The sequence below is a fragment of the Carcharhinus amblyrhynchos genome, chromosome 12, assembly GCF_965287045.1.
Source record: "Carcharhinus amblyrhynchos chromosome 12, sCarAmb.v2.hapA, whole genome shotgun sequence".
In the NCBI taxonomy this organism is placed as follows: domain Eukaryota; kingdom Metazoa; phylum Chordata; class Chondrichthyes; order Carcharhiniformes; family Carcharhinidae; genus Carcharhinus; species Carcharhinus amblyrhynchos.
Window position 1 is genome coordinate 26,641,113 of NC_137335.1, and position 23,971 is coordinate 26,665,083.

General features: G+C 39.8%; 1 protein-coding gene across 6 annotated transcripts; it reads right to left on the bottom strand.

Annotated features, from left to right (window-relative positions):
- Positions 1 to 534: 534 nt before the first annotated feature.
- Positions 535 to 23,525, bottom strand: LOC145350871 (uncharacterized). Of its 6 annotated transcripts, none has more exons than XM_080200264.1 (2): positions 23,446 to 23,525; positions 535 to 6,287 (listed from the first exon to the last, which is right to left on the bottom strand). In XM_080200264.1, exon 2 carries the CDS (start codon positions 6,255 to 6,257, stop codon positions 5,034 to 5,036), a length of 1,224 nt encoding a protein of 407 aa, XP_080056390.1. In that variant the 5' UTR covers positions 6,258 to 6,287; positions 23,446 to 23,525; the 3' UTR covers positions 535 to 5,033. The 6 variants fall into 6 exon arrangements, with proteins under 6 accessions (XP_080056390.1, XP_080056393.1, XP_080056395.1 ...); XM_080200267.1 differs by lacking the exon at positions 23,446 to 23,525 and adding an exon at positions 23,364 to 23,442; XM_080200269.1 differs by lacking the exon at positions 23,446 to 23,525 and adding an exon at positions 16,073 to 16,095.
- Between the last annotated feature and the right edge of the window lie 446 nt (positions 23,526 to 23,971).

Consider the following 23,971-nt stretch of genomic DNA (forward strand, 5'->3'; position numbering starts at 1 on the left):
ATAAAGACACATACTCAATTTACATGAATACTGATTGGAATGTGAATCTTTACAGCTAATCAAGTCTTCAAGTCTTGATGACTAGATGTATCTAGTGTCTAGCATCGGTTGAAGGTCCTATGCAGTGAAGAAGTCTTGTTTGAATCTGTGCATGAAGATGTTGGCATATTGAGGTGCGAATTTGGTCCCCATGGCTGTTCTGTAACTGCGTGGCAAGTAGTTCAGAATATTAACAGCAGGGGATTTGATTTCTTTTATGCTTAAGGTTGACTTGGGTTTGTATTCTTTCTCTATTCTATAGTAAATTCACAGCATAAACCGTGATTTGGTAATCCTTGAATAATTGAGGATGTCATGTGAACTCATCTTCATCCATTCCATTGGGAAAACACTTTTCTGCAGCTTTGAGATTGTAACAGTCCAGGAATTAAGAGACATTATGATTTAAATACAAATTGTGACTTGCAAAGTGAAGTAGCCCAGTCAATAACAAAGTTTTCATATTCTATTTTTAATGTTTGAGTGATAGGAAATAAACAGAACCCACCATTAAAACATTTCTATTCACTCAAGTACGTCATGTAAATTAAGAATTTGCAGTTAACCTTGTTTCATCCTGCTGGAAGATAGAAGCACACACAAAATAGGCCTCAGTTATGCTATTATTTGACTAGCTATGGTGCAGAAGGTAGTCTATAGATTTGATGAAATGCAAGGAATCAGTAACCAGTGACACCAAACCAAAAACAGACTCTTCACATTGCACTTTCAGGTAATCACAAGGTACCGATCAAGTAGTTTGAAGTGCAGTCACTATTGTAATGTAGGAAACACTACAGGCAGTTAGATGTAGCAAGGGCAACAGGAATGTTTTAGTAATGCTGCCTAGGGGAGACATATTGGCCAGGGCACCAGAGAGAGCTCCCCTTCTCAGTAGAATATCTTGCATCCACTTGAGGGCAATAGGGCCCTTGCTTTAACATCTCAGCTGAATGGCAGCAAGCTCTCAGTATTATACAGAATGTCAGCCTTGATTATGTGCTTAGTTGCTGGAGTGGAACTTGAATGAGCATCCATCTAACTCAGTGGTATAAATACTGTCACAAAACCACAGCTGACAATTTTAGAAGAGAATATTTAGTGCAGTGTCAATTCTTGAAGCATATAATTTAATGCGCAAAAACTGCAGGCAAAATATTCATGAAATTAAGAAAAAAAAACTACTTGTTCATCTACTGAATTGAATATTGAAACTTCTGTTTGTGGATAGAAATGTAACAGAATGCAAAAGGTCCTTCTCACCTAATGCCAAGAAAGATGGCTGTGAAGAGCTCAAGATGATTTAAGAATTTTGTTCAGCATTGTAAAACTTTATGTAAACAAATGCCAATGAGCAAGGAGGCCAGATGCTGCTCATTGTCATAGATGAAGTGCTTGATAGCCAGTTCACTGTAAGCAGATCAGGCTACCAAACGGGACTCATGATGGTAATCTTCGCAAATCATTTTGAATTCTTGCAATGCAATCCAGTAGATCATTTTGGTTTACAACGTGTAAGATATATGAGGAGGCATCTGCAGATATAGACAGGGTGTTCTTTACCCTTTACCTTATGATGGATGGATCTCAGGTTTTACTTTTGGGCTGGCACAGTGGCTAGCATTGCTGCCTCACAGCTCCAGGGATCTGGGTTCAATTCCAGCCTGGGTCACGGACTGTTTGGAGTTTGCACATTTTGCCCACGTCTGTGTTGGTTTCCGCTGGGTGCTAAGGTTTCCTCCCAAGTCCAAATATGTGGAGGTTAGGTTGATTGGCTATGCTAAATTGATCCTTAGTAATCTGGAATGTGTAGGTTAGAGCAATTAGCAGGATAAATACGTGGGGTTACAGGGATGGAGCTTGGTGCGGACTGTTGTCAGTACAGACTTGATGGGCTGAACAGCCTCCTTCTGCACTGTAGGGATTCTATGTTTCCTGTTGCTACATTACTGTAAATACATTAGATGGAAAACAACAGTAGTACAGTACAAAGTGATTCAAATTTGAATCTGAAACAGCAAAAAAAGTCAAAAAGGAAGCTACCAGTGACACCTTGAAGGAAGAGGCTCTCAGGAAAAACTGGAAGATTAATTTTGTACCAATCAGAATTGCTTAAACTGGAGGCTGATAAAAAGGTCACCACTTGCTGTGCAGACAATCCAGCAAGCTTATCCCTTTTCAGTTGAATCCCATCTAGCCACTTTATTCTGTCTATTTGTAAACATGTGCATGCAATGTCTAATGGAGGCAAAATACACCCAAATTTAATCAACCTTTCCAGAAATATTGATTGCATCTTGAACTAATTTATTCCATCTCTTTTACTAACTTTCCATAAATATTATAAAAATCTATAACCTTTGCAGTGAAGAAAATTCATATCAGCAAAATGTTATCATCAGCTGGGTTCAGTTCCTTTAATAATCTACTACATTCAAGAGTTGATCAAAGACAAACACTATTTTCACCAGACATGACAAAAGAAAGTTATTGTAACTTAATTAATAGCTGTTCATACTTGATTTAATCCAGTCAGAATTTAAAGACCCATTTCCTGCTTCTAACGAGCAAATGCAGCAGGAACCAGACATGCATCAGTAACATAGCAGATATCCAAGCGTTTGTGGTGCCATCTGTTCCTCTACACAATGCCCACATTCTTCCTTTGTTTAAAATCCAGTTTGTTGGAGTTTTTCATTCCCTTGCAAGGTGCTGACTCTGCTGAAGGGCGATTCCATCTGTTCTGATGTGAGTTATTGTGTGATGTCAGCAAAAACACTGATACCCTCTGTGAAATGTATTACAAACGTCAAGGAATTGCTAAACTTGCCTTGCAAATTCCCCAATTAAATAGATATTCTGATTGCTGGTGAGTTGTGGATGAGGGATTAGTCACCAATGTCAGTTACAACAATTCTGGCATGTTGACATGGTTCTGACAACACAAAAGGGATGAGGACCCATTAAGTCACAGTGATTTGTAATTTTTCTGCCCCAACATTTACCCCCAACACTTAAATCACAAGTGATTGCAGCACAAGGAGGCTATTCCGTCCATTATATCAAGTCAACGAGCTGCAACAGCAACTCACCTCATCCCACTGCCCTGTTTTTTCCTCATACCTCTGCAAGTTTCTCTTTAGCTAATTATTAAATTGCCTTTTGAAAGCCACAATTTACTGCACTAAAAGACTATGCCTCATTATGCATTTCATTTACCATTCACCTTAAAAGCAGTGTCCTCTGGTGTTTGATCCAATGGGAACGATTATTACTTTTATTTTGTCCAGACCCTCAATTTCGAGAACATCTAGCAAATCTTCTCACAATTATTTGTTCTCTGACAACAACTCAAGCTACCCTAGTTGATTTAGACAACAGAAGTCACCATCCCTGGAACAGTCTTGTCCTCTGCAATGCGGAATCAGTGCTTTGTAAAGATTTGCCATAACTTCCATGCTTTTGCACTCTATGTTCTTTTCAAAATAAACCCGAGAATCACATGCACCACCTTCTCAAATTGCCCTGCCATCTTTAATAATTTATGCATGTATAACCCCTAGGTGTCTCAGCTCCTGCATCCCCTTTAGAAATGTATCTTTTATTTTACACATTCCCTCCTTATTCTTCCTACTAAAATGTATCACTTCACACTTCTATTCAATTTCATCTCACACCATCCAATGATCGATATCATGAGGACACTGTCCTCCCTGTTCATAATACTTTCAAGCTTCATGTCATCTGCAAGTTTTGAAATTGTCTCCCTATCCCAAGAAAAGCAGTGATCCTTGTACTGACCTCTGGAGAATGCCATGATATAGCTTCTTCCAGCCTGAAAGACAACTACTTACCATTACTCTACTTCCTGTCTTTGTATGCATGTTGGCACTAACTCTTTCATTTCATGGATTTCAACTTTGCTGGCAAGCCTCTTGTTATGTGGCATTTTATCAAACATCTGGAGTCTATGAAGCCTACCCAAACAAATGCTCTTGTAAATTATTGTAATGCTTGTTCCTTGGAAATTGGGTATCTTGTGTCTTACATTATTGTAGTGACTACACTTCCAAGCATTTTGGAACATCCAGGGTGGCATGATATCAAGTCTTCAGTGACTAGTAGATGGTACAATAAAGGTTTTGTACCATTATTGATTCTGCAGTGAGTGGACTAATTGAAAGCTTCAGCAAAAACCTGGGGAAAGGCAATCTGGAAATTGCACTCATTTGGTTTTAATTTGAACTTCCCTTAAAATCTGTAAGAGCATTAAATCTTCCATAAACCAGCACAATCTGGCAGTAAAATAGAACATAATCTGTTTATTTTTCTTATTTCCATTATAAAGTATTCCTTAATGCATTTAAGAGGTCACTTGCTGCTGTTTAACAGTTGAAAATGGATTCATCAGCAAAATTAAGCATTTTTAAAATCTGTCTTCCACCTTGAGTAATTTGATTCAAAATTACTGGAAATAAATTTAAAATATATTGAATGATTTAAAACTTGCCAGTTGTGACTGTGCACCTAAGAACATTAGCTTAATTTGAACAATTTTCCTGAACAATAGTAATTGTCGTAATCTTGCAATTTCTCCATGGGATGTCCTATTGCAGGCAGGATTGGATCCTGGCAAATTGAATCTTGAACCAACATAATAAATAGTTGGAAAACAGAAATTTAACTGGATTTAACACAACTCAGTAAAACTCCAATATTCTGCACTGGTTCACTTGATTCCCCTCAATTGCAGTTATATTAGTTTAATGAGCAGAAATTCTACCCTTTGATACTTATCTTCTCAGTCATGATGTGTTGATGCCAGAAGGCAGCAGTGAAAAATTGAGAATCACACATGTTAATTGCTATAATGTGCTAAAACATTTCCTAAATGTGAAGTAGTTGACTAGTTTTTCAGTGTTAATATACTGCTGCATTCTGACTAAAGTGGGGACAGTGAAACCTTTATGGCAAATGTCACAGTGGAAAGCTTTCTACCTGGTGTGCATGTGTTGATGTTTCAGGAGACTTGATGACAGCGTGAACACCTTGCTGCACACTTCGCATTTGAATGGTTTCACTCCTGTGTGGATACGCTGATGCCTGGTCAGAGAAGAGGAATCAATGAAGCATTTTGCGCAGACATCGCACTTAAAAGGCTTTTCACCTGTGTGAATGCGTTGGTGCTTCAGGAGACTTGTGGACACAGTGAAGGTTTTCTCACACACCTCACATTTGAATGGTTTCTCACCAGTATGGATGCGCCGATGCTTTAGGAGGTTTGATGACTGCGTGAAAGTCTTGTCACACAGCTCACACTTGAATGGCTTCTTACCAGTATGGATGTACTGGTGTGATGCAAGTGAAGAGGAGGAGACAAAGCGCTTCTGACAGAGGTTACATTGGAATGGCTTCTCACCAGTGTGAACGCGCTGGTGATTGGTGAGGTGGGTGAACTGGATGAAACCCTTCAGACAAATGGTACATTGGAAAGGCTTCTCATCTGTGTGCGTTAGCTGATGGATTAGCAGCTGTGATGACCTGCTGTAACCCTTCCCACACACTGTGCATTTGAATGGCTTCTCACCCGTGTGGATGTGCTGATGTGTTCTAAGCGAAGAGGATTCTGTGAAGCGTTTCTGACAGACATCACACTGGAAGGGCTTTTCACCTGTATGGATGCGTTGATGCTGCAAGAGACTTGACGAAACTGAGAAGGCCTTTCCACATACCTCACACTTGAATGGCCTCTCACCAGTGTGAATACGGTGATGCTTTAGAAGACTCGACATGTGCATGAAGACCTTGTCACATACCTTGCATTTCAATGCGTCCTCATTCTTGTGGAAGCGCTGATGAGCAGTGAATAAATATAACTGTTTGAAGGTCTTTTCACAACGTGAACATTTAAAATCTTCATCTTGTGCAGAATCTTCTGGAAAAGTGGTCAGCTTATTAACAGCCCCGCAAGTTGAAGTTCTCTGCATCTCCAGAAGTGATGGATCATCTTCCAAAGTGCTCTGTTTGGTGGTGTTGTTGAATGATTCCGATTCTGATGATGTAGTATCGGTTCCCTGACTAGCTGAATTTGTTGAATATGGTTTTACTTCCAGGCTGCTTTCAACGCGAGGTAAGCTGTTCAGAAACTTTACACTTTCTCCCGAGGCACTTACATGGAAATGTTCTTCAGGCAATGAGGTTCTAGTCGTAGTGTTCATCCTCTGTCTGTTCTATGCAATATGTTCCTTCTGCAAAACAAAAGGAAGTTTATTTTATTCCCAATTTTACATTCTTCACAAGGTCCTTACTCCTCATTGTGATAGGAGTGCGTGAGTGAAAGCAAATTAGGTTGCTGGGTTATGCCCTTTCATTAGCTTCCACCTTAGTACCAATTCTTCCAACGATCTGTGAATTGTAAGCAGGAGTAGATCTTTTGCTGATCTGCTTCAAGAACACTAAATAAGATTGCCATCTCCACCTCACATTGTTAAATTCAGCACTGAATGCTAGCGACGATTAAATTTCTGGCTACTTTTCTACTATTGGTACTTCAAATGTGTATCTTGTGTATCCTCAATTTTAATCATTGCACATGCGGCAACTGCATCTTCAACTACCTAGCACCTAAGCTCAGATATTTCCTTCCTAAACTGGTTTGCCTCTCTTCCCTCCTTTTGGTTATTTTCATATTTTTATGCAGTGTCAAAGTTGGTTCAAAAACTCGTGTGAAATGTTTAGAGATGTTTTACCACTTGATAAATGCTATATAAATATGTTATTGCTTTAAACTGAAGGCACTTTCTGCCACCCAAACTAATGCAATGTGCACCATTTCCAATGATATATCTTCACTGCTTTTGGTGCAGATCAATTGCTATAATATTAAAGTTCAGTATCCAGTGTGTTTTCTTAAAAAAAAACTTAAGAAAATTTAGAGGTCAAATTTCAAAAGCTCTGTTCCTCTAAAGTTTATGTTGAATAGTTAAAAAATGCTTTGTGCATGTGAATGTATGTTTGATTGTAAAAAAATACATCTGTTGTATTTTTGTTTGGATTGTATAAACTTTTGAAAGCTTTAGTATTTTTTCTCAGCCTGATCTGAGCTACAGTTCAATTTTGAAAGCAGAAGCATGCCTGATTAGCACCTGTATTTTGCTCATAACTAGAAAAATGTAGGCATTAATTTTAACACCCATTATAGGAACACAAAAAAAATAGAAATACAAATACAGGAACAATTTTATATCACATCTTAGTAAAAAACAAAGTAATTGATCAGCACAATCAGACAAAAATCAATATTCAAAAGAGGACATGAGACTAAAGTTTGATAGTAGTTGTAGCTACTAAAGTGGGTCTTAAAGTTGGAGAAATACATTCAGGAACCAATCACAAAACACAAATCTTTGCATTGAAAATATTCCAGTGCTGTCAGAGGATTTCCATCTTCTGTGTTGAAGGCATTATGATAGTGACTTCTTCAAAGGGGCAAACAAGAAATTTGTTGCTTCCTAGAGCAAAGTGATCAAGTCATTGCTTCTCAGAACAAAGGGCACTCTTCTTACTGTCAAATTCCAGCAGCTTTCTTAGGTGTTTTGAAATTCAGACCCCCAGTTCTACCAAGCACCAGGACCAATGGGGCCATCAAATCTCTGGACGACAATCAATGCAGTTAGACCTCACTTACATTTCATAGGATTACTAAAAAACCATGGTCCCAAATATTCACTGCCCAGCTCCATTGCTGTAAACTCTGGCGAAGCCTGACTTCCAGAGTTTCAGGCCTAGACTACTTGCATAAAATAGGTGGGTACCTGTCAAAATGGGAACAGTGCATGATGGGCATTCAGACATTGGACTTAACACTAAATTGGTATCCAGAAAGTTAGCCCCACCCCCACTTTTTATTTCAAGCAGAGGTGTTGGTTCTCAACTTGATTTCCTTCTTTGTTCTCTTCTATTCTTGTTCCACAGCCACTATTTCTCCTGGAGAAACTTTCTCTCCCAACCAGAATAATCCATATGTAAAGTTTCCTTTTGTTGGTTTTGCTTCTCAACGTGCCAGCTGAACCTTGATCCTAGCTGTTTTCATTTAATTCAGGAAATAATTTGTTCCTTCTTCTGCAACACTGTTTCCACAAGATCTCACATGCAAGCTGATAATTGTAATCCAAAGCAGATTTCTAGTGAGCCTGAGGAACACACTGTATACTGCTTTTTCCACATCTAAGAACTGTTGTTTAAGATTACATGCAAGAGCCTGTGCTCCACAGAAAATAAAACAAGGAACACATTGAGGTTAAGTGTTTCTTTCCTTCTCATGAGTTTTTAAACAACCTGAAGTTGACTTCTTGGTGAAATATTACTTTTCCTAAATGGCCCATACTGTATGGATGACCTTGACCGCAGTATCGTAAAGTTATTCAATTGAAGATCAATAAGGAGATTGATCTTGCCCTCACCCAAACAAATGGGCTGAGTTTGTCTACGCTTATGCACCAGATACAGGATCGAAAAAGGAGTGAAGATCTGCACAGCTCGGCCTTTGTCCCTTTTTCAGATTACTCAAATTTCCCATGAACCAGGAGACAGAAAAGGGCAGCAGATGATTCCACCATATCACCAATTAATTTATTGGTAATAATCCTCTTAGCCGCAACATTTGGAAAATAAGAATACTAAAAAAGTAACAAGACAAGCCATACTGTAAGTGATGTATGTGAAAGCTTAAACTTGTGAACAGTCTTGAAACTCCTGATTCTACTTGATGGCTGGCTATACATCAAAAATTATTCGAGTTGGGTTAAACTTTTGTGGAATGCTTCTTTGAAAAGTGATACTAGTCTTTTGAAGGCATGCAAATGCATGTTCAAAGTGAGGGCACTGATTGTATAATCCATGCAAGTTCCATTGTCATCCAGCAATGGAACCTCAACAGGTTCGGAACTAGAGTAGGGAATATCAAGTTACTTAGAAATAGGCCATACAATTCTATCAACCTGCATTGTTTATCCTTCATATAAACAGTAATCCTAATTCAATAACTGTTCTATTATCACGGCACTACATTTCTCTATTTCAACTATCTATCCTTAAGTATTCAGTCACTAATTCTGGTAATGCTCGACAACTTCGCCAACCTTTCTCCTGGTCTCCTTTGTAAGCAAGTCCCTGCTGTTCCATGTCATCAATCACTTGGGTTCAATTTTGTCTGTGTTCCCTCATCACTCAAACAATAACTTGTTTCCAACTTTTCTGTCCCAACCATTCATAATTTTAATTTATGTCAAAATACTTATTTCTCCTGCACGATAACAAAAAGTATTCCAATTTTTTATATCTTTGTATTTCCTCACCCCAGGCAGTAACCCAGTGAAACAGCGTGCCCTCCTCCGCTCAATTGCCTCAATGTCCCACTTACATTGTGAAGTTCAAACATGTGCACAATACTTCAATCCAACTCTAACCATGGTTTTATGCAAGGTCACCAAGCATCTCATTTTGTACTATATATATTAAATCTTATGAAATATTGGATACATGACTTTAAGGTGCTGCTTTTAAAGCCTTGCAATACTGAACCCTCAAAAAAAATTTCACATCTGTCAGCCTTCCTCCAAAGTATTAGCACTGTTTTTAAACCTAAATGAACCAACAGATTCCATCTGCCAATTTCTTACCCATTACACCATCTTGGCTTCTGATTCATAAACTGAGTTACAATGCCTCCCATCTTTTTGCCCTCAAGTTTGGATACTGCTTTGAATAGAAGTGAAGGCAAATTATAAACCTGTCCGGAAATTAGCAGAAAGTGAAGGCAAATTATAAACCTGTCAGGAAATTAGCAGAGCATCAGGGGCGCATGCACCCCTGAGAGAGCACCCGAGAGAGAATGGGTAAGTGCTCTTATTGGCAGGATGTGACAAGTGATATCCCACAATGACATATGTTAGAGTCTCAACTATTCCCCATATTCAATAACCTAAATGATGGGATAGAAAGTCACAAACCTCATTTCAATGAAGACAAAAAAAGGTGGCATTGCAAGTTGTGTAGACTCAAACAAAACTAAAGATTTTTTGATAGATTAGAGGAACGAGCAAAATTTTAGTAAAAGGATTTTGAAATAGTCAAATGTGAGGTTATCCTTTTTCGGTCCGAACAGGATAGAATAGGATACTTCCCAACTAGTGTAAAGTTAGAAACAGTGAAGGACAAAATGAAATTGGCAGTTGCCCAGTTGCATGTAACAGTAAAATATCATGACCAGGTCCAGACAATAATCAATGAAGCTAATGGAATGCTTTTTTAAAAAACATATAGCAAATAGAACACAAGGGAGTGGAAGTCATACTGCATAACCACAGTTAGACCACACCTTGAGTAGTTCTGGATCCCAGGCTAAGGAAGGAACTTTTGACTTTGGCAGGAGTGCAGCAGTGTAGATTTACTGGAATTATACCCGAACTTCAAAGATTAACCTACAATAAGCAAATAAACTAGCGTCATATTCCCTGAAATTTAGAAGGTTTAGGGTTATTTGATCAAAGTTTTGAACATATTGTAGGGAATAGATAGGTTGGATTGTGCAATATGGTTTCCATTTATTGGAGAGTATAGGACTAGAGAGCTTTTATCAAAAAAAAATTAAAACCACATCTTTCAGGAGTAGAATGGGGAAATAAATACATGTAGGATGGTATAAGTTTGAAACCTTTTCCCACAAACAGTAATTGATGCCAGATCAATTGTTAAAAGTGAGATTTGATAGGTGCATTAAGCAAAGGCCAAAAGTGGATGTATGGAGTTAGGTCTCTGATCAGCTTGCTGAATGGCAGAATAGTTTGAGGCCACATGACATTTTCTCTGCACCCATGTCCAAATTATTAATATTCACACTGAAAATAAAGAGCCTTATAACAAGCTCATAGGACACTGCTATCTATTTCCAACAACCATGACTCCTCCAATGCTGGCCTTCTGCACACCTCTGCTTTCCAATGATCCACTATTAGCAGCTGTCAACATTCATCATCTTTTCAAAGTTAGCGTGTTTTTTTGAAACCCACATTGGCCATTTATAATTATTTCCTCTTCATCTAAAATAGTCTTTTCACTTTTACTTAACTCCAAAATTTTCTCCATTATTGTTAAATTAATTGGCCTGTAATTATTCAGGTTAGCTGTTAGTTCCATTTTCCTTTAACCGTATATATATTACATTGGCGATTCTCCCATCGACCATCACACATTCACTCGTAGTAAAATTTCTATGGTCTCTACTATTCCTTCTCCATTTCCTTTAAAGATTCTTGGGTCAGGTCCCACCATTTTGCACCTCTAACTTAACCTCTGAAGTGTTCCTTTTATTTATAATATTTCATTTCACTCAATCATTGCAGGATGGATCTCCTCTCGAATGCTATTTTCTTCTATAAATACTGAAGTTAAATACTTGCAAAGTCGGGGAATTGCAAATTTGAAATAAATACAAAAAAATGCTGGAAATATTCAGATCAGGTTCTACAAGTGAGAAACAGCATTATAATTTATTTTTCTCATCACATATCCTGTCAGACCTGCTCATTTTCAACATATTTGGAAGCACTTGTCAATTCTGTTTGTCCTCTACCTCTTTTAAGGTCAAACCAAAGAGACAAACTCAAATTAAATTAGGACAAAGTAAAAAGGGGCGGCTCCCCAAAAGGAAGGGGAGCAGCATGAACAAAGACAAAAGTACAAAGGAAACTTAAGACACATCAAATCAAAATGTGATTGTCTGGGTCTATAACGCACCCCAGCCCCTGCGGTGCCCAGCGGGCACAGAAGGCGTCAACTGCACCCAAGGACACCACATGCTCCCTCTCCAGGGATACCTGGCCGCGAATGTAGCCGCGGTAGAGGGGCAGACAGTCAGGATGGATGGCCCTGTCGATCGCCCGCCTCGCCAGGCCCAGGAGCGGGTTCACGAGGTGGTCGGCATCCCGACTCTCCCCTCTCCACACCAGGTGTCCGTAGATCAGGAGTGTGGGACTGAAGTGCAAACAAAACATCAATAAAAGGTGTTTGAAAAAAATCAAAAAAGGGTGTGCAATCTATAACATGAAACGTAGACATGGTCCACGGACTCCAATAGGCCACAGAAAGGGCAGTCTCGGAAGCCTGTGAACTGGAAAAAAAGCCTACAGTTGTACAGCACTGCTGTGTGCAGCGGCCTCCACCCCAGGTCCCTGAGGTAATTGGGGGAGATCCCTCCGTAGATGGACCTCCACCGCCTGGTGGCAACAAGGCCCGCCAAGGTGTAACTTATTATCCTCTCAATGTTCCATGTTGTGCTTACCAACTTTAGTAAGTACCTATTTGTAGAATACTTGCCTGATTTAGATATTTTTCTCAGTCTTGCTGCTTTAAGGTTTAATGTAATTTTGTTTTGTAATCTATGCCTATTTATATAAAAGCAAGGATCCCATATGCTTTTGTTTAAAAACAGCCTTCTCAACTTTTTCTGTCAAACACATGTACAGATCCTCACAGGTCACTCTATTCCCACTCCAGCTTTAATTTAGTACAATTTATGCAACCTCCCCTCATTCTTTCAACAAAAATGCATCACTTCCCATTTGTTTAAATTTCATCTACTTGCTATTTCACTGTCTATGCCTTCCTGAAGTCTGTTACTACTCTCTATTGTTTATTAGATTTCAGAATTTTGTATCATCAGTTAATTTTAAAAATTATTCCCTGCACATCAGGTTCACATCAATAATACCTATCAAAAATAGTAGTCCCTAGTAATTCCTGGAAAATATACACTATCTACAGCTTGAAAAACTCTGCTTTCTTTCTAAAAGCCAATTTTGTATCCACACTGGCATCTAATTTATTCTTCAAGTTTGGAACCCATTTCAAATCTGTCTTTAACTCTGATTCTGTTTTCTCTTTTCTAACCAGCTTTTAATCCACTTTGCTACCCTTACTTCCATGACTGTTAATCGCTGACAGTCTCTTAAGTGGTACTTCAAAGGATTGTTGAAAATTAATTTTCCCCTAACATTGGCTATTTCTTCAAAGGATGCTCAGAATTTGTAAGACAATCTTCCTTGCTTAAATCAGTGCTGAATGCTTCTAATTATTTTTTTCTTCATTTGAATACCGAGCAATTCAATCTTTAATTAAAGGATCCAAAACTTTCCTAACCTCAAATCTTAAAATAACAGGTCTGTAATTAACTGGGATAACTTTATTCCTCTTTTTGAAAAGACTTGTTACAGTGATCAATATAAAACCCCTTTAGAACCCTGAAATGCGATTCCTAGGAACCCATTCCTTCCCTGTTTCTGATAGGAGTTTGAGAGTTATCTAGTCAGATCTTTATCATTTTGTTCTGCTTTAGCTTAACGAATTTATTTCATTCCCCTTTCAAACAATTCAGTTCATGCCACCTTCCAAAGACCTCATTTTTTATTAACACTGAAGCAAAGAATTTGTTACAATAAATTGCAATGATTGTCAATTAACTCGCTCTCCTCTTTTGGTTCCTCCACGTTTAAATTTGTGCAACACTTTTTTCAAAAAAGTATTTGAGATTCTTTTGTCTTATTCTCTCCTGGTTGTCCTTATTAAACTTTATTCCTTATTTTCTCATTCACTTATTTTCAATCTTACCTCAATCATGCTTGCCCTCTTCTTCAGTTTTAATTTCCACCCTCTCCTTTAAATCAAGCATATTTTGAAGTCATCTCCTTTTTTCTTTAAATGGAACACATCCAACTTGTAACATTAGTCAATTTGAAAAACCTAACTGTTGATCAATAATCCTGTGTTAATTTCTCATTCACTCGCCTCAGCAAATTCACTCATCTTTCTAAAATCGGATATTCCTTTTCTTTTAAAAAGTAATTTTTTCTCTATTAGGAGCTTAACCACATATTAAGGTCACCTCATTTAACTCATCTTGATGCATTTTAATACAAGATTGAGAGTCATATATATATATATCTCTTTCTTAACTTTCCTACCAGTGTTGGAAATAGCATTGGAAGGCCTTAGCATAATCAAATTAAAAGAAACTATTTGGCAGCACATTCTAAACATTAGATGTGAAAAGTAATTTTGAAAACGATAGGAGAAACCTCTCACTAAAATATGCTTCTATCTAATTTCCATTGTGCCCTCTCGTCCTCTTTTTTAAATATAGTTCTGTTAGGCTCTTCCTTCTCCAAGGAGTGTTTTCTTTACAGAATACAAAGTTCAATTATCTTTCATCGTTCCTCCAAACTCTTTCCATTCCCTTGATGTTTGGCTGTTTACTATTCCATGTCCCGCAATCCTTCCGTTTTTAGACTTACCACTGTCTCCTGTCTCAACTCCTTTTGTTTAAAGTCCTGGTTCTTCCTGTTTGTTTGTTCTCAAAATTACTTTTCTTTTTTGTGCTTCACAGCTACTGTAAAATCAGGAGTGGTAACCTGCAGAATCTGTGTGGTGTGTTTTTCTTCTGACTGCTTTGTATCCCTGCTAACAGACACCCAAACCCCGAGTTTCTTTTGTTTAACCCAGGAAGCGATTGGTTCCTTTGTTGGCCCCTCCTTCTACTGCCTGAAGTCTGCAGCTGGGTCTGAGAGCCTGAAAATAAGGTTGTAATTTAACACTGTTTTCCACCTTGCACAAATTATACACTCATATTACCATATCTCTAGCAAATATGTTTCACCATATTTTGACCTCTCCATTTTTACATTTTCTTCACATCTCAGATGTCCCATCCAATTGCCAAACCTCCTTGTTTTGGAGGTTCTGAATTAAAAAGATTCATCTCAATACTGCCACAATCAGGGAAAAAAATAAAGGGATATTAAAAATGATTGCCATTTTGTTTTTCATATAACTGATCTAAAGAGATCAACAATAAAATTATTGGAGATGGGGAATAAAGGGTATTTTACCCATTAGCTGATTGTGTAACAATTTGTTTGCTTTTGTGGAGCAGGAAGCTGGTGCACCACAGAAATGGACATATCAAGACAACAACGTCCGGCATGTAGGGGTAAGCCAATTGGAGTGAGACGTGTAGTGAAATTTGCAAAACAATTATTTCAACCAGAGCTGGCAAGCCTATCCATCCTGAGGTGCTATGCTGGATGGTGCAATGGGTTAGAAGCTTTCCTCTACACCTCTGGACTTAAGTTCAAGATGTGGAGATGCCAGTGTTGGACTGGGGTAAGCACAGTAAGAAGTCTCACAACACCAGGTTTAAGTCCAACAGGTTTATTTGGTAGCAAACACCACTAGTTTTCAGAGCGCTGTTCCTTCGTCAGGTGAGTGGGGAGTTCTGATCACAAACAGAGCATATAAAGACACATTCAGATTACAGAATACTGATTACACTGCAAGCTTTTACAGCTAAAAAAGTCTTAAAGGTGCAGAGTGTGTGAGCAGGGATAGCACTAAGCATGGATTAAAGGGGTGTGTATTGTCTCCAGACAGGACAGCAAGTGAGAGTTGCAAGCCCAGGCAAGTCATGGGGGTTATAAATAGTGTGACATGAACCCAAGATCCTGGTTGGGGCTATCCTCATGTGTGCAGAACTTGGCTATCAGTCTCTGCTCAGCAATTCTGCACTGTCGGGTGTCATGAAGGCCACCTTGGAGAACGCTTACCCAAAAGATCAGATCTGCTGACCTACATGGGTTTGCTAACAAAAACACGTTGGACTTTAACCTGGTGTTGTGAGACTTCTTACTTAAGTTCAAGTGCACATTTGACTGACAGGACAAAGGTCTGTGCTTACTGCCAAAAACAAAGTTAAAGGAGCTTAAACGAAGTGGCCACAAATTTAATAGCAGACTTTGAATGAGCTGCAGTATCCAGGATGGTGGCTGTGAGACTACCCAAGAGATCTTAAAAGTTGTGTGCCAAAGTAAGATAAAAAAAAGGAGGTTCCAGCAGCAAATGAGCTAGGCAGAAGCAAAGACAACTGATGTACAAAGATGGAATTAGCTCTTGTGACATAGAGGATATGGGATCAATAACTCACCTTGGGTTCAAACTGGATGCTAAGGTTGCAAACAGTTGCACTGGTTGAGTGCGCAAAGAAAACCCATTGCAAGTGAAATTCTGGCTATGGTTAGAACCTCTGAGTTGGCAAGACTCACATCCCTGAAAAAAAAATCAAATTTTTAAAACATTTCAGTTCCATCTAGTGGAGAGGTATTGGAGGAGGAGGATGTGGTCAACAGTGTTCAATCTGAGAAAGTGGTTGAGGAACAAAGGCCACAGCAGGGAACAAAGACAATTGCTTCATGCTTTCCAGTATTTAACTGATCTGGACATGGATGTTGGACATTTGGCTGACAAGTAGCCCAAGGGTGAAGGAAGATTACGGGGAGGTAAAACTCGATGTCATTAGAGTACATGCAGAGTCTGAAGCCATGACCTAAGACTAGTATTAGGATACCAAGGATGCATCCATGGTCATAAAAGAATAAAATATAAACATTCAAAAATAAAACAGGATGAAGTGTAGAACTGGATAGAGAGACTAAAACTAAATAATCCTAGAGAAGGCACATTAAGGAGATAGTAAGGAGAAATATAGATAATGTAAGAGATAAAAGGGGGAATAGGAGAGCTAAAGGACTTTTTCAAAAAGGAACTATAAAAGTCAAAGAATGGTTAAAAAAGCTGACATGAAGGAGAAGTCCAATTATGAACAAAACATTAAATACATTGATTTTTTCCCTTACAAATGATGGTAGAAAAGTAAGAAATAATGATGTTATAGAATCAACACCTTCAGCATATCAAACATGCCAAGGTGCTTTACAGGAGCATTATAAAACAAAACATTAACCATGTACGTAGGTCAGATGAGCATGAACTTAGTTGAAAAATGGGTTTTAAGGAGTACCTTAAGGAGGAAAGCAAGGTAAACAGGCAGAGGCAGGGAATTCCAGAGCTTAGGATGACAGCAATTTGTAGTGGAGAAAAGCAGCCAGGGTTAGCTTTGCATTCAACTCACAAGCGAGTTAAAAATAGAAGGATAAAGCAGATGAATACATGGTTAGAAAGAATGCGCAGAGGTATGGAGGGGGTGGCGCTTTGGATTTCTGGAACACTGGGACCAGTTCTGGAGTTGTTAGGACCTGTACAGGCTGGATGGGTTGCACATAAATACAGCTTGACCAAAAAGGTTCCTTCCAGGGGAGTGCTAGTGTTATTGGAGTGTTTAAACTAACTTGGCGTGAATGTGAGAACCAGCAGGTAATATCATGGTGCACAGAATACAGGAAAAAATGGATAGCGCTAGAATAGGAAAGGGTAAGTTATTAGGTGGTTTCAGAATGAGGAAGAAAGTAATCAAGACTAAATTACTGAGTGTATTGAATATGATTTGTGCAGACTGCTATGTGGAAAAATGCTGTTGTGGGTCAGAGGGCAGGGGGGGGGGCTCAAAATGCACAGGTAAAATAGGAGAGAAAAAGGGGCATGAATGGCAATATCAAGGTGATGAGAGGTCACATGACACCAGGTTACAGTCCAACAGGTTTATTTGAAAATCACAAGCTTTTGGAGTGCTGCTCCTTCATCAGGTGAAATGGAACAAGGTGCGCAGGCACAGAGTATATCAAGTAGAACTTTTCAGTGCTGGAGGGAATGTGATAGAAGGATCAAGGACAGAACCAATTTGGCTAGAGCCAAGGAACAAAAACAAAAAGATACAATTACATTGTTCAGTGCAGTCTATAACTAACTAGTGGCAAAGATGTAGAAAGACAAATTTGCAAGGAATTATAATTATAGCTATGATAGGGACTTCAATTATCTGAATATAAACTGGGATATCATTGCATAAAAAAAGGGCGGGTAAGAGTTCCCCAAGTTAAGGAATCCAGAACTCCCTAGATAGTGAAAGAGATAGGGATGAAGATGAAGCAGAAAAAAGTGTGCTTATCATAGATGCCAGGTGCATATTGCAACCAAAAATTAAGCTAAATATAGAAGGCTCAGAGGGGAAGTGATAAAAGCAAATTAGGGAAGCAAAGAGAAAGTACGAGACACAAAACGCCCTTGTCGTCAACAAATCTATAAATAGTAAAGGGTGGTAAAAGGAGTAAAATGGGGATTTATGCATGTAGGCAGGGGGCAAAGCCAAGATCAAATGAATACTTTGCATCTGCCTTTATTTCAGAAGATGCTGCTGCCCAGGTTATGGTGGAAAAGGAGACATTTCAAATACATGGATAGGTTAAACACCTAGTCTATTATTAAAGTCGATAGGCACAGACCATAATTTTCCAGACTTCATTAGACTCAGAGGTAGAGCCAGAGAATTGGCTAATTGCAAATGTTTCACCCTTATTCAAAAATGGGTATAAGCCTAGCAACTACAAGCTAGTTACCTCAAAAGGTGGGGAAACTTCTAGAAACAATAAGTCACTTGAACAAATGCAAGTTAATAAAGGAAAGCCATGGTTTTAAGGACAAATCTTGTTTAACTAATTTGATGGAAGAGGTAACAGAGGGTTGATGATGGTAATGTTGTTGATGTGACCACACAATTTCAAAAACTGATACAGTTCCAGTGAGCAGATCTGCAAGCAAAGCTTAACTCATGCAATAGAAGGGGCAGTAGCAATATGGATACAAAACTGCCTGTGTAACAGCAAAGAATATCATGATTAATGGAAGGCTGGAGGAAGGCTTGCAATGGAGTTCTCCAGGGGTCAAAGTTGAGACCCCTTTGACAGACCAAGACCTTTGCTTTCAAGGCATATTTTCAAAATTTGTAGATGATGCAAAACTTAGAATCATTTAACTATAGTTAGCAGAGCATTTCTGGCAACTTGAGTGTTGAAAGAAAAAAAAAGAAACATATAAAGAAAGCGTGCCCTAGATCAAGATGAGGAAAAAAGTAGGTAGACGATTTTCAACCCAAAAATGGCAGCTGAAAAGAAAATCCACCATAAAAATTCTCACCCTGACAAAACAAATGGTATTAGGAATAGATAGAAAGAGAGAGCAAGAACAAAGGAATGAGTCATGAGTGGCTGGAACACAGAATGCAGCACACAAATATAATCAGACTGCGGTGTCAACTAAATGTTTTGCACTTTTATTCAGCAAGTTCTGACTGATACCATTATCAAAATCTAGGATGCAGGTATATAAAATACAAACTGCCACCATTGTTTGTGGAATGTATTCAAACAGAATTGGAGAAATCACTTCTTTTTAATGCCTTTGTATTATTCTTCAGATCAGTATTTTGGGATTGATCCAAATGGATATTATCTTCACAACTTGACTCCCTCTGCTGAATACAAATAAAGTGACATGGACAACTTTGAAGCACCGTGTTTGAACGGGAGAATTAACAGACATACGCTCCCTTTGTACTATTTTCTCAGATTTTTGTGAAAATCTTCTTCATCCAACCTAGTAAGAGCTTACTGACAGAAAAATAGTTGTTTGCATCTTACAAAACCAAGTATCAGATGCAGTCAGTGAGAGATGCTAGTTTTAAATGATGTAGCACACATAGCAACCTCATCCAGAGAAAGACCAAATAACAAACAGCCCTCTACATTGCAAAAGGCTGCCACGTGGCCCATCAAGTCTACATCAACTCTTCAACAGAGCATCTTACCCATGCTCTATGTCCGTAACCCCACATTTATTCTGCCAAACCCCCTAATCTATACATCTTGGGAACAATTTAGCATGGCCAATTAACCTAACTTACACATCTGCGGACTGTGGGAGGGAACCAGAGCACTCAGGAAACCCACGCAGACATGAGAACAAGTCACCCAAGGCCAAAATTGAATTTGGGTCCCTGGAGCTGTGAGGCAGCAGTGCTAACCACTGCGCCACCTTTTTTAATAGTTATGTTTAGTGTGAATGCATTCAAATATGACAATCCAGTGAAAATAATCTACACAGACTATTAGAAGGGAGCTTTCAGCAGAAACACTGTTCTTGAATACATTCATAATGAAAACTTAAATTGAGGCCAGTTTGCTTTGTGGTGTTCACGTAAAAATCCCATAACATTATTCAAGGAAGTTCATAAAATGTTCCAGCAAATATGTATACCGTAGCCAACAAAAGCAAATTAACTGATCATTATTTTATTTGTTGCTTGGTAGACCTTGCAAATTGGTAGTGCATTACAACACTGCAAAACATTTCATTGAAGTGCTTTGGGAAATACTTATGATGTGAACGATGCTATGTACATGTAAACTCCTTCTTCCAAGAGTAGAAAAAAAATTGAAAAATGGCAGAAAAGCTTTTAAAATGCATAGTTATTCACGTGGTCCGAGGATTACCCAAGATCCTCCATTATATACATACACAATACTCCACCCAACTCTTACCCAGCACGTAATGTTTGTAGGCAAACAGTAAAGCCTTAGCATTAACTTTAGGTTTTATGTGAGGCTCTGTTAACAATCTTTAGTTGGAAAAAAGCATTACAGACAAGTAAGAGTTTTAACTGTAAAGGAATGGATACAATCACAATTAATCTTGAAAAATGCACTGCCATTGAAGATTAAGATTGGGGGCACATGGCAGTATCAAATTAATGGAAAATACCAGTCGTAACCACTGCAAAGTAGTGGCTTGCTTAATCTGTTCAGATTTTTAAGATACCTTACCTTTTCTTTCCTATTATAAATTATTTAAAATTTACCATTCAACAATGTTGTTCTTTGCAGCAACATTCAAGTTATATACCAAGTGACAATTTGAACTATACAGCCCATAATTTCCTGCTTTCCCAGCATCACATTTGATAGTACCTCAATGACACTAGAGAACCCAATAACCCATTCAACTCCCAAAAGCCTCGTGTTCCCCACCCCCCCACCAACAAACCTCCAGGCCCCATTCTTCCCCCACAAACCTTTTGGTACTCTCCCCTCCCTCCATACAAACCTCCCGGCCCCCTCCTTCCCATCTCCCCTATACCTCTTGGCCCTCTTCTCTCTTCCACCATCCCCCCCCCCCCCCCCCCCACCAAACAAACCTCCTGGCCCCATCGCATTTCCACCCCTCCCCCCCCCCCCCAAAACACAAAAACTCCCAGCCCCCTCCTTTATCCCCCAACCTCCTGGCCCCCTCTCTGCTACCCCACCCCAAAAACCTCCCAGCCCCTTCCCCCTCTCTTTCACCCCTTACCAAAAACCTCCCAGCCCTTTCCTCATCGTCCCCTGTCCACCAAAAACCTCCCAGCCCCTCTTCCCTCCCACCACCTGGTTCTGTTTCCCTCCCGCCTCCACCCCTGAACTTCCCAGCCACCTCCCCCGCTCAAAAACCATCCCTTCCCAGACCACCCCCTCCCCATTAAAAAAAAACCCATCTCAGGGCCCCTGCCCCCACATCGAAAACAAACCATCGCAGCCAACACCACCCCCCCCCCCAAACATCTCAGTCATCTCCCACCTCCAAAACCTCCCAGCCCACCCCACCAAAACATCCTACCCCCTCCCCCTAACCAAGTCTGTCCTCCCTTCCCAGTCCAACTCCCCCACCCCCAACTTGCTGTTTTCACCAGCCTGAATCCTATGTCTTTCTTCTCAATGCCCCAGTTACTCTGCTTTGCTGTTAATGTCTTGCCCAGCTTGATAGAAGGAAGACTGGGTGAGACAATGGCTTTGCAACGGTAGTGAGAGTAAATCCACCCAGCGTGGCAACCTGTCGGAAGGCTGGCCATTATCTTGAGGAATAGGAAATTGATAAGACCATGAGACATTGGAGTAGAATCAGGCCACTTGGCCCATTGTGTCTGCTCTGCCATTCAATCATGGCTGATATTTTTCTCATCCCTATTCTCCTGCCTTTTCCCCCAGAACTCCCTGATCTCTTTATTAATCAAGAACCTATCTCTGTCTTAAAGGCACTCAATGGACCTGGCCTCCACAGCCTTTTGTGGCAAAGAGTTCAACAGATTCACTACTCTCCTCATTTGTTTTAGAGGATCATTCCTTTAGCCTGAGATTGTGCCCTCTGGTTTTAGTTCTCCTATTAGTGGAAACATCTCAATATTCACTCTATCCAGGCCTTGCAATATTCTGCAAGTTTCAATAAGACCCCCCCCCATCCTTATAAACACCAACAAATACAGACCAAGACTCCTCAAGCATTCATCATACAACAAGCTCTTCATTCCAGGGATTATTCTTGTGAACCTCCTCTGGGACATTTCCAAGGCCAGCACATCCATCCTTAGGTATGAGCCCAAAACTGCTCACAATACTCCAAACGGGGCCTGACCAGAGTCTTATACAGCCTCAGAAGTACATCCCTGCTCTTATATTCTAGCCTTCTCAAGATGAACGAGAACATTGCATTTACCTAACTGCCAACTGAAGTTGAACATTAACCTTTAGATAATCTTCAACAAGGACACCCAAGTCCCTTTGTGCTTTGACTTCCTAATCATTTTCCCATTTAGAAAATAGTCCATACGTCCATTCCTCCTTCCAAAGTGCATAACCTCACTTTTCCACATTGTATTGCATTTCCCACTTCTTTGTCCACTCTCCTAATCTAACCAAGTCCTTCTACAATCCTACACCCCACTTCCTCAATACTACTTATCCCTCTATATCTTTGTGTCATCATCTGCAAACCTAGCAATAGTGCCTAGAGTTCATTCTTCCAAATCAATGTATATTGTGAAGAGTTGTGGTCCCAGCCCCCAACCCTGAGGCACACCACTAGCCACTGGCTATCATCCTGAAAAAAAACCCTGATGAGAACACCCATTCCCTATCATACTCACTGAGCCCAGAACAAACAACATTGATGTCGTTGCGGGCTATGAGAGTGGCGAGGGGAAATGACACAGCATAACGCCAGTCTTTGAAAGTAATTGATCTTCTCCCTGGAACTGGGCACAGAAAAAAGTCTGACAACACCAGGTTTTAGTCCAACCGATTTATTTGATAATAGACTATTATCAAATAAATCGGTTGGACTAAAACCTGGTGTTGTCAGACTTTTTACTGTGTTTACGCCAGTCCAACGCCGGCATACCCACATCATGACTGGGCACAGAACCAAACCCGCAGCTTAATGGCGGGGCGCATGCGCCGTACTACACGTGGAAGAATTCCACTTTCCTATAACAAGATGGCGGACAATCCCGGTTCTCGGGCGATTCACACACAAATACCGTGGATGCTGCAAATATGAAATAAAAACAAAAGTATTGAAAAGGACTCCTCAGGTAAGGCAGCATTTCTGGATATAAAAAGTTGAGGTCAAATGCCCAATGTTATTGTCGAACAATAACTGCTACCTCCTACTGTTCCTACCTCTTTTTTCGTCTTCTCTTTGTCGTGCATGTCCCATTTACAATAAGAATGCCTGCAACCCAGGATGACAACCCCTACTTACCAACAGCCGCCTCGGCTCTGCACCGTTATAAATGGCAGCCTGGCCTCCTTAACGGGTCCAGGCGAGATCGTGCGCATGCGTCCTTCACAACACCCGGTTGACGCATGCGCAGAACCAACATTACAGCGGAGCCGGCCTCGCGCATGCGCTCTCCACATGACAAGGCTGACGCACGCGTACAACCAACATTACAAGAAGTGCAGGCCTCGCACATGCGCCCAGCTTCATCTATCGGCGATATTCTGGCACGCAGTCGTGCGGATCGAATCGCTCTCCCATTTAAATATCACATATTAACTATCTCCAAAATGTCAATGTTAGCAGCTTTCCAATGATGATGGGCTGTGAATGAATGAATACACCATTAAACAACAGGGGTAAGCAAGATAAATAAAATAAAATTTCAGAAGCATCCCACAAGAAGTGAAAGGGTAATTAAAATTAGAATCGTAGATTCCCTACAGTACAGAAGGACACCATTCAGCCCATGAGTCTGCACCGACAATCCCCGCCCAGGTCCCACTGA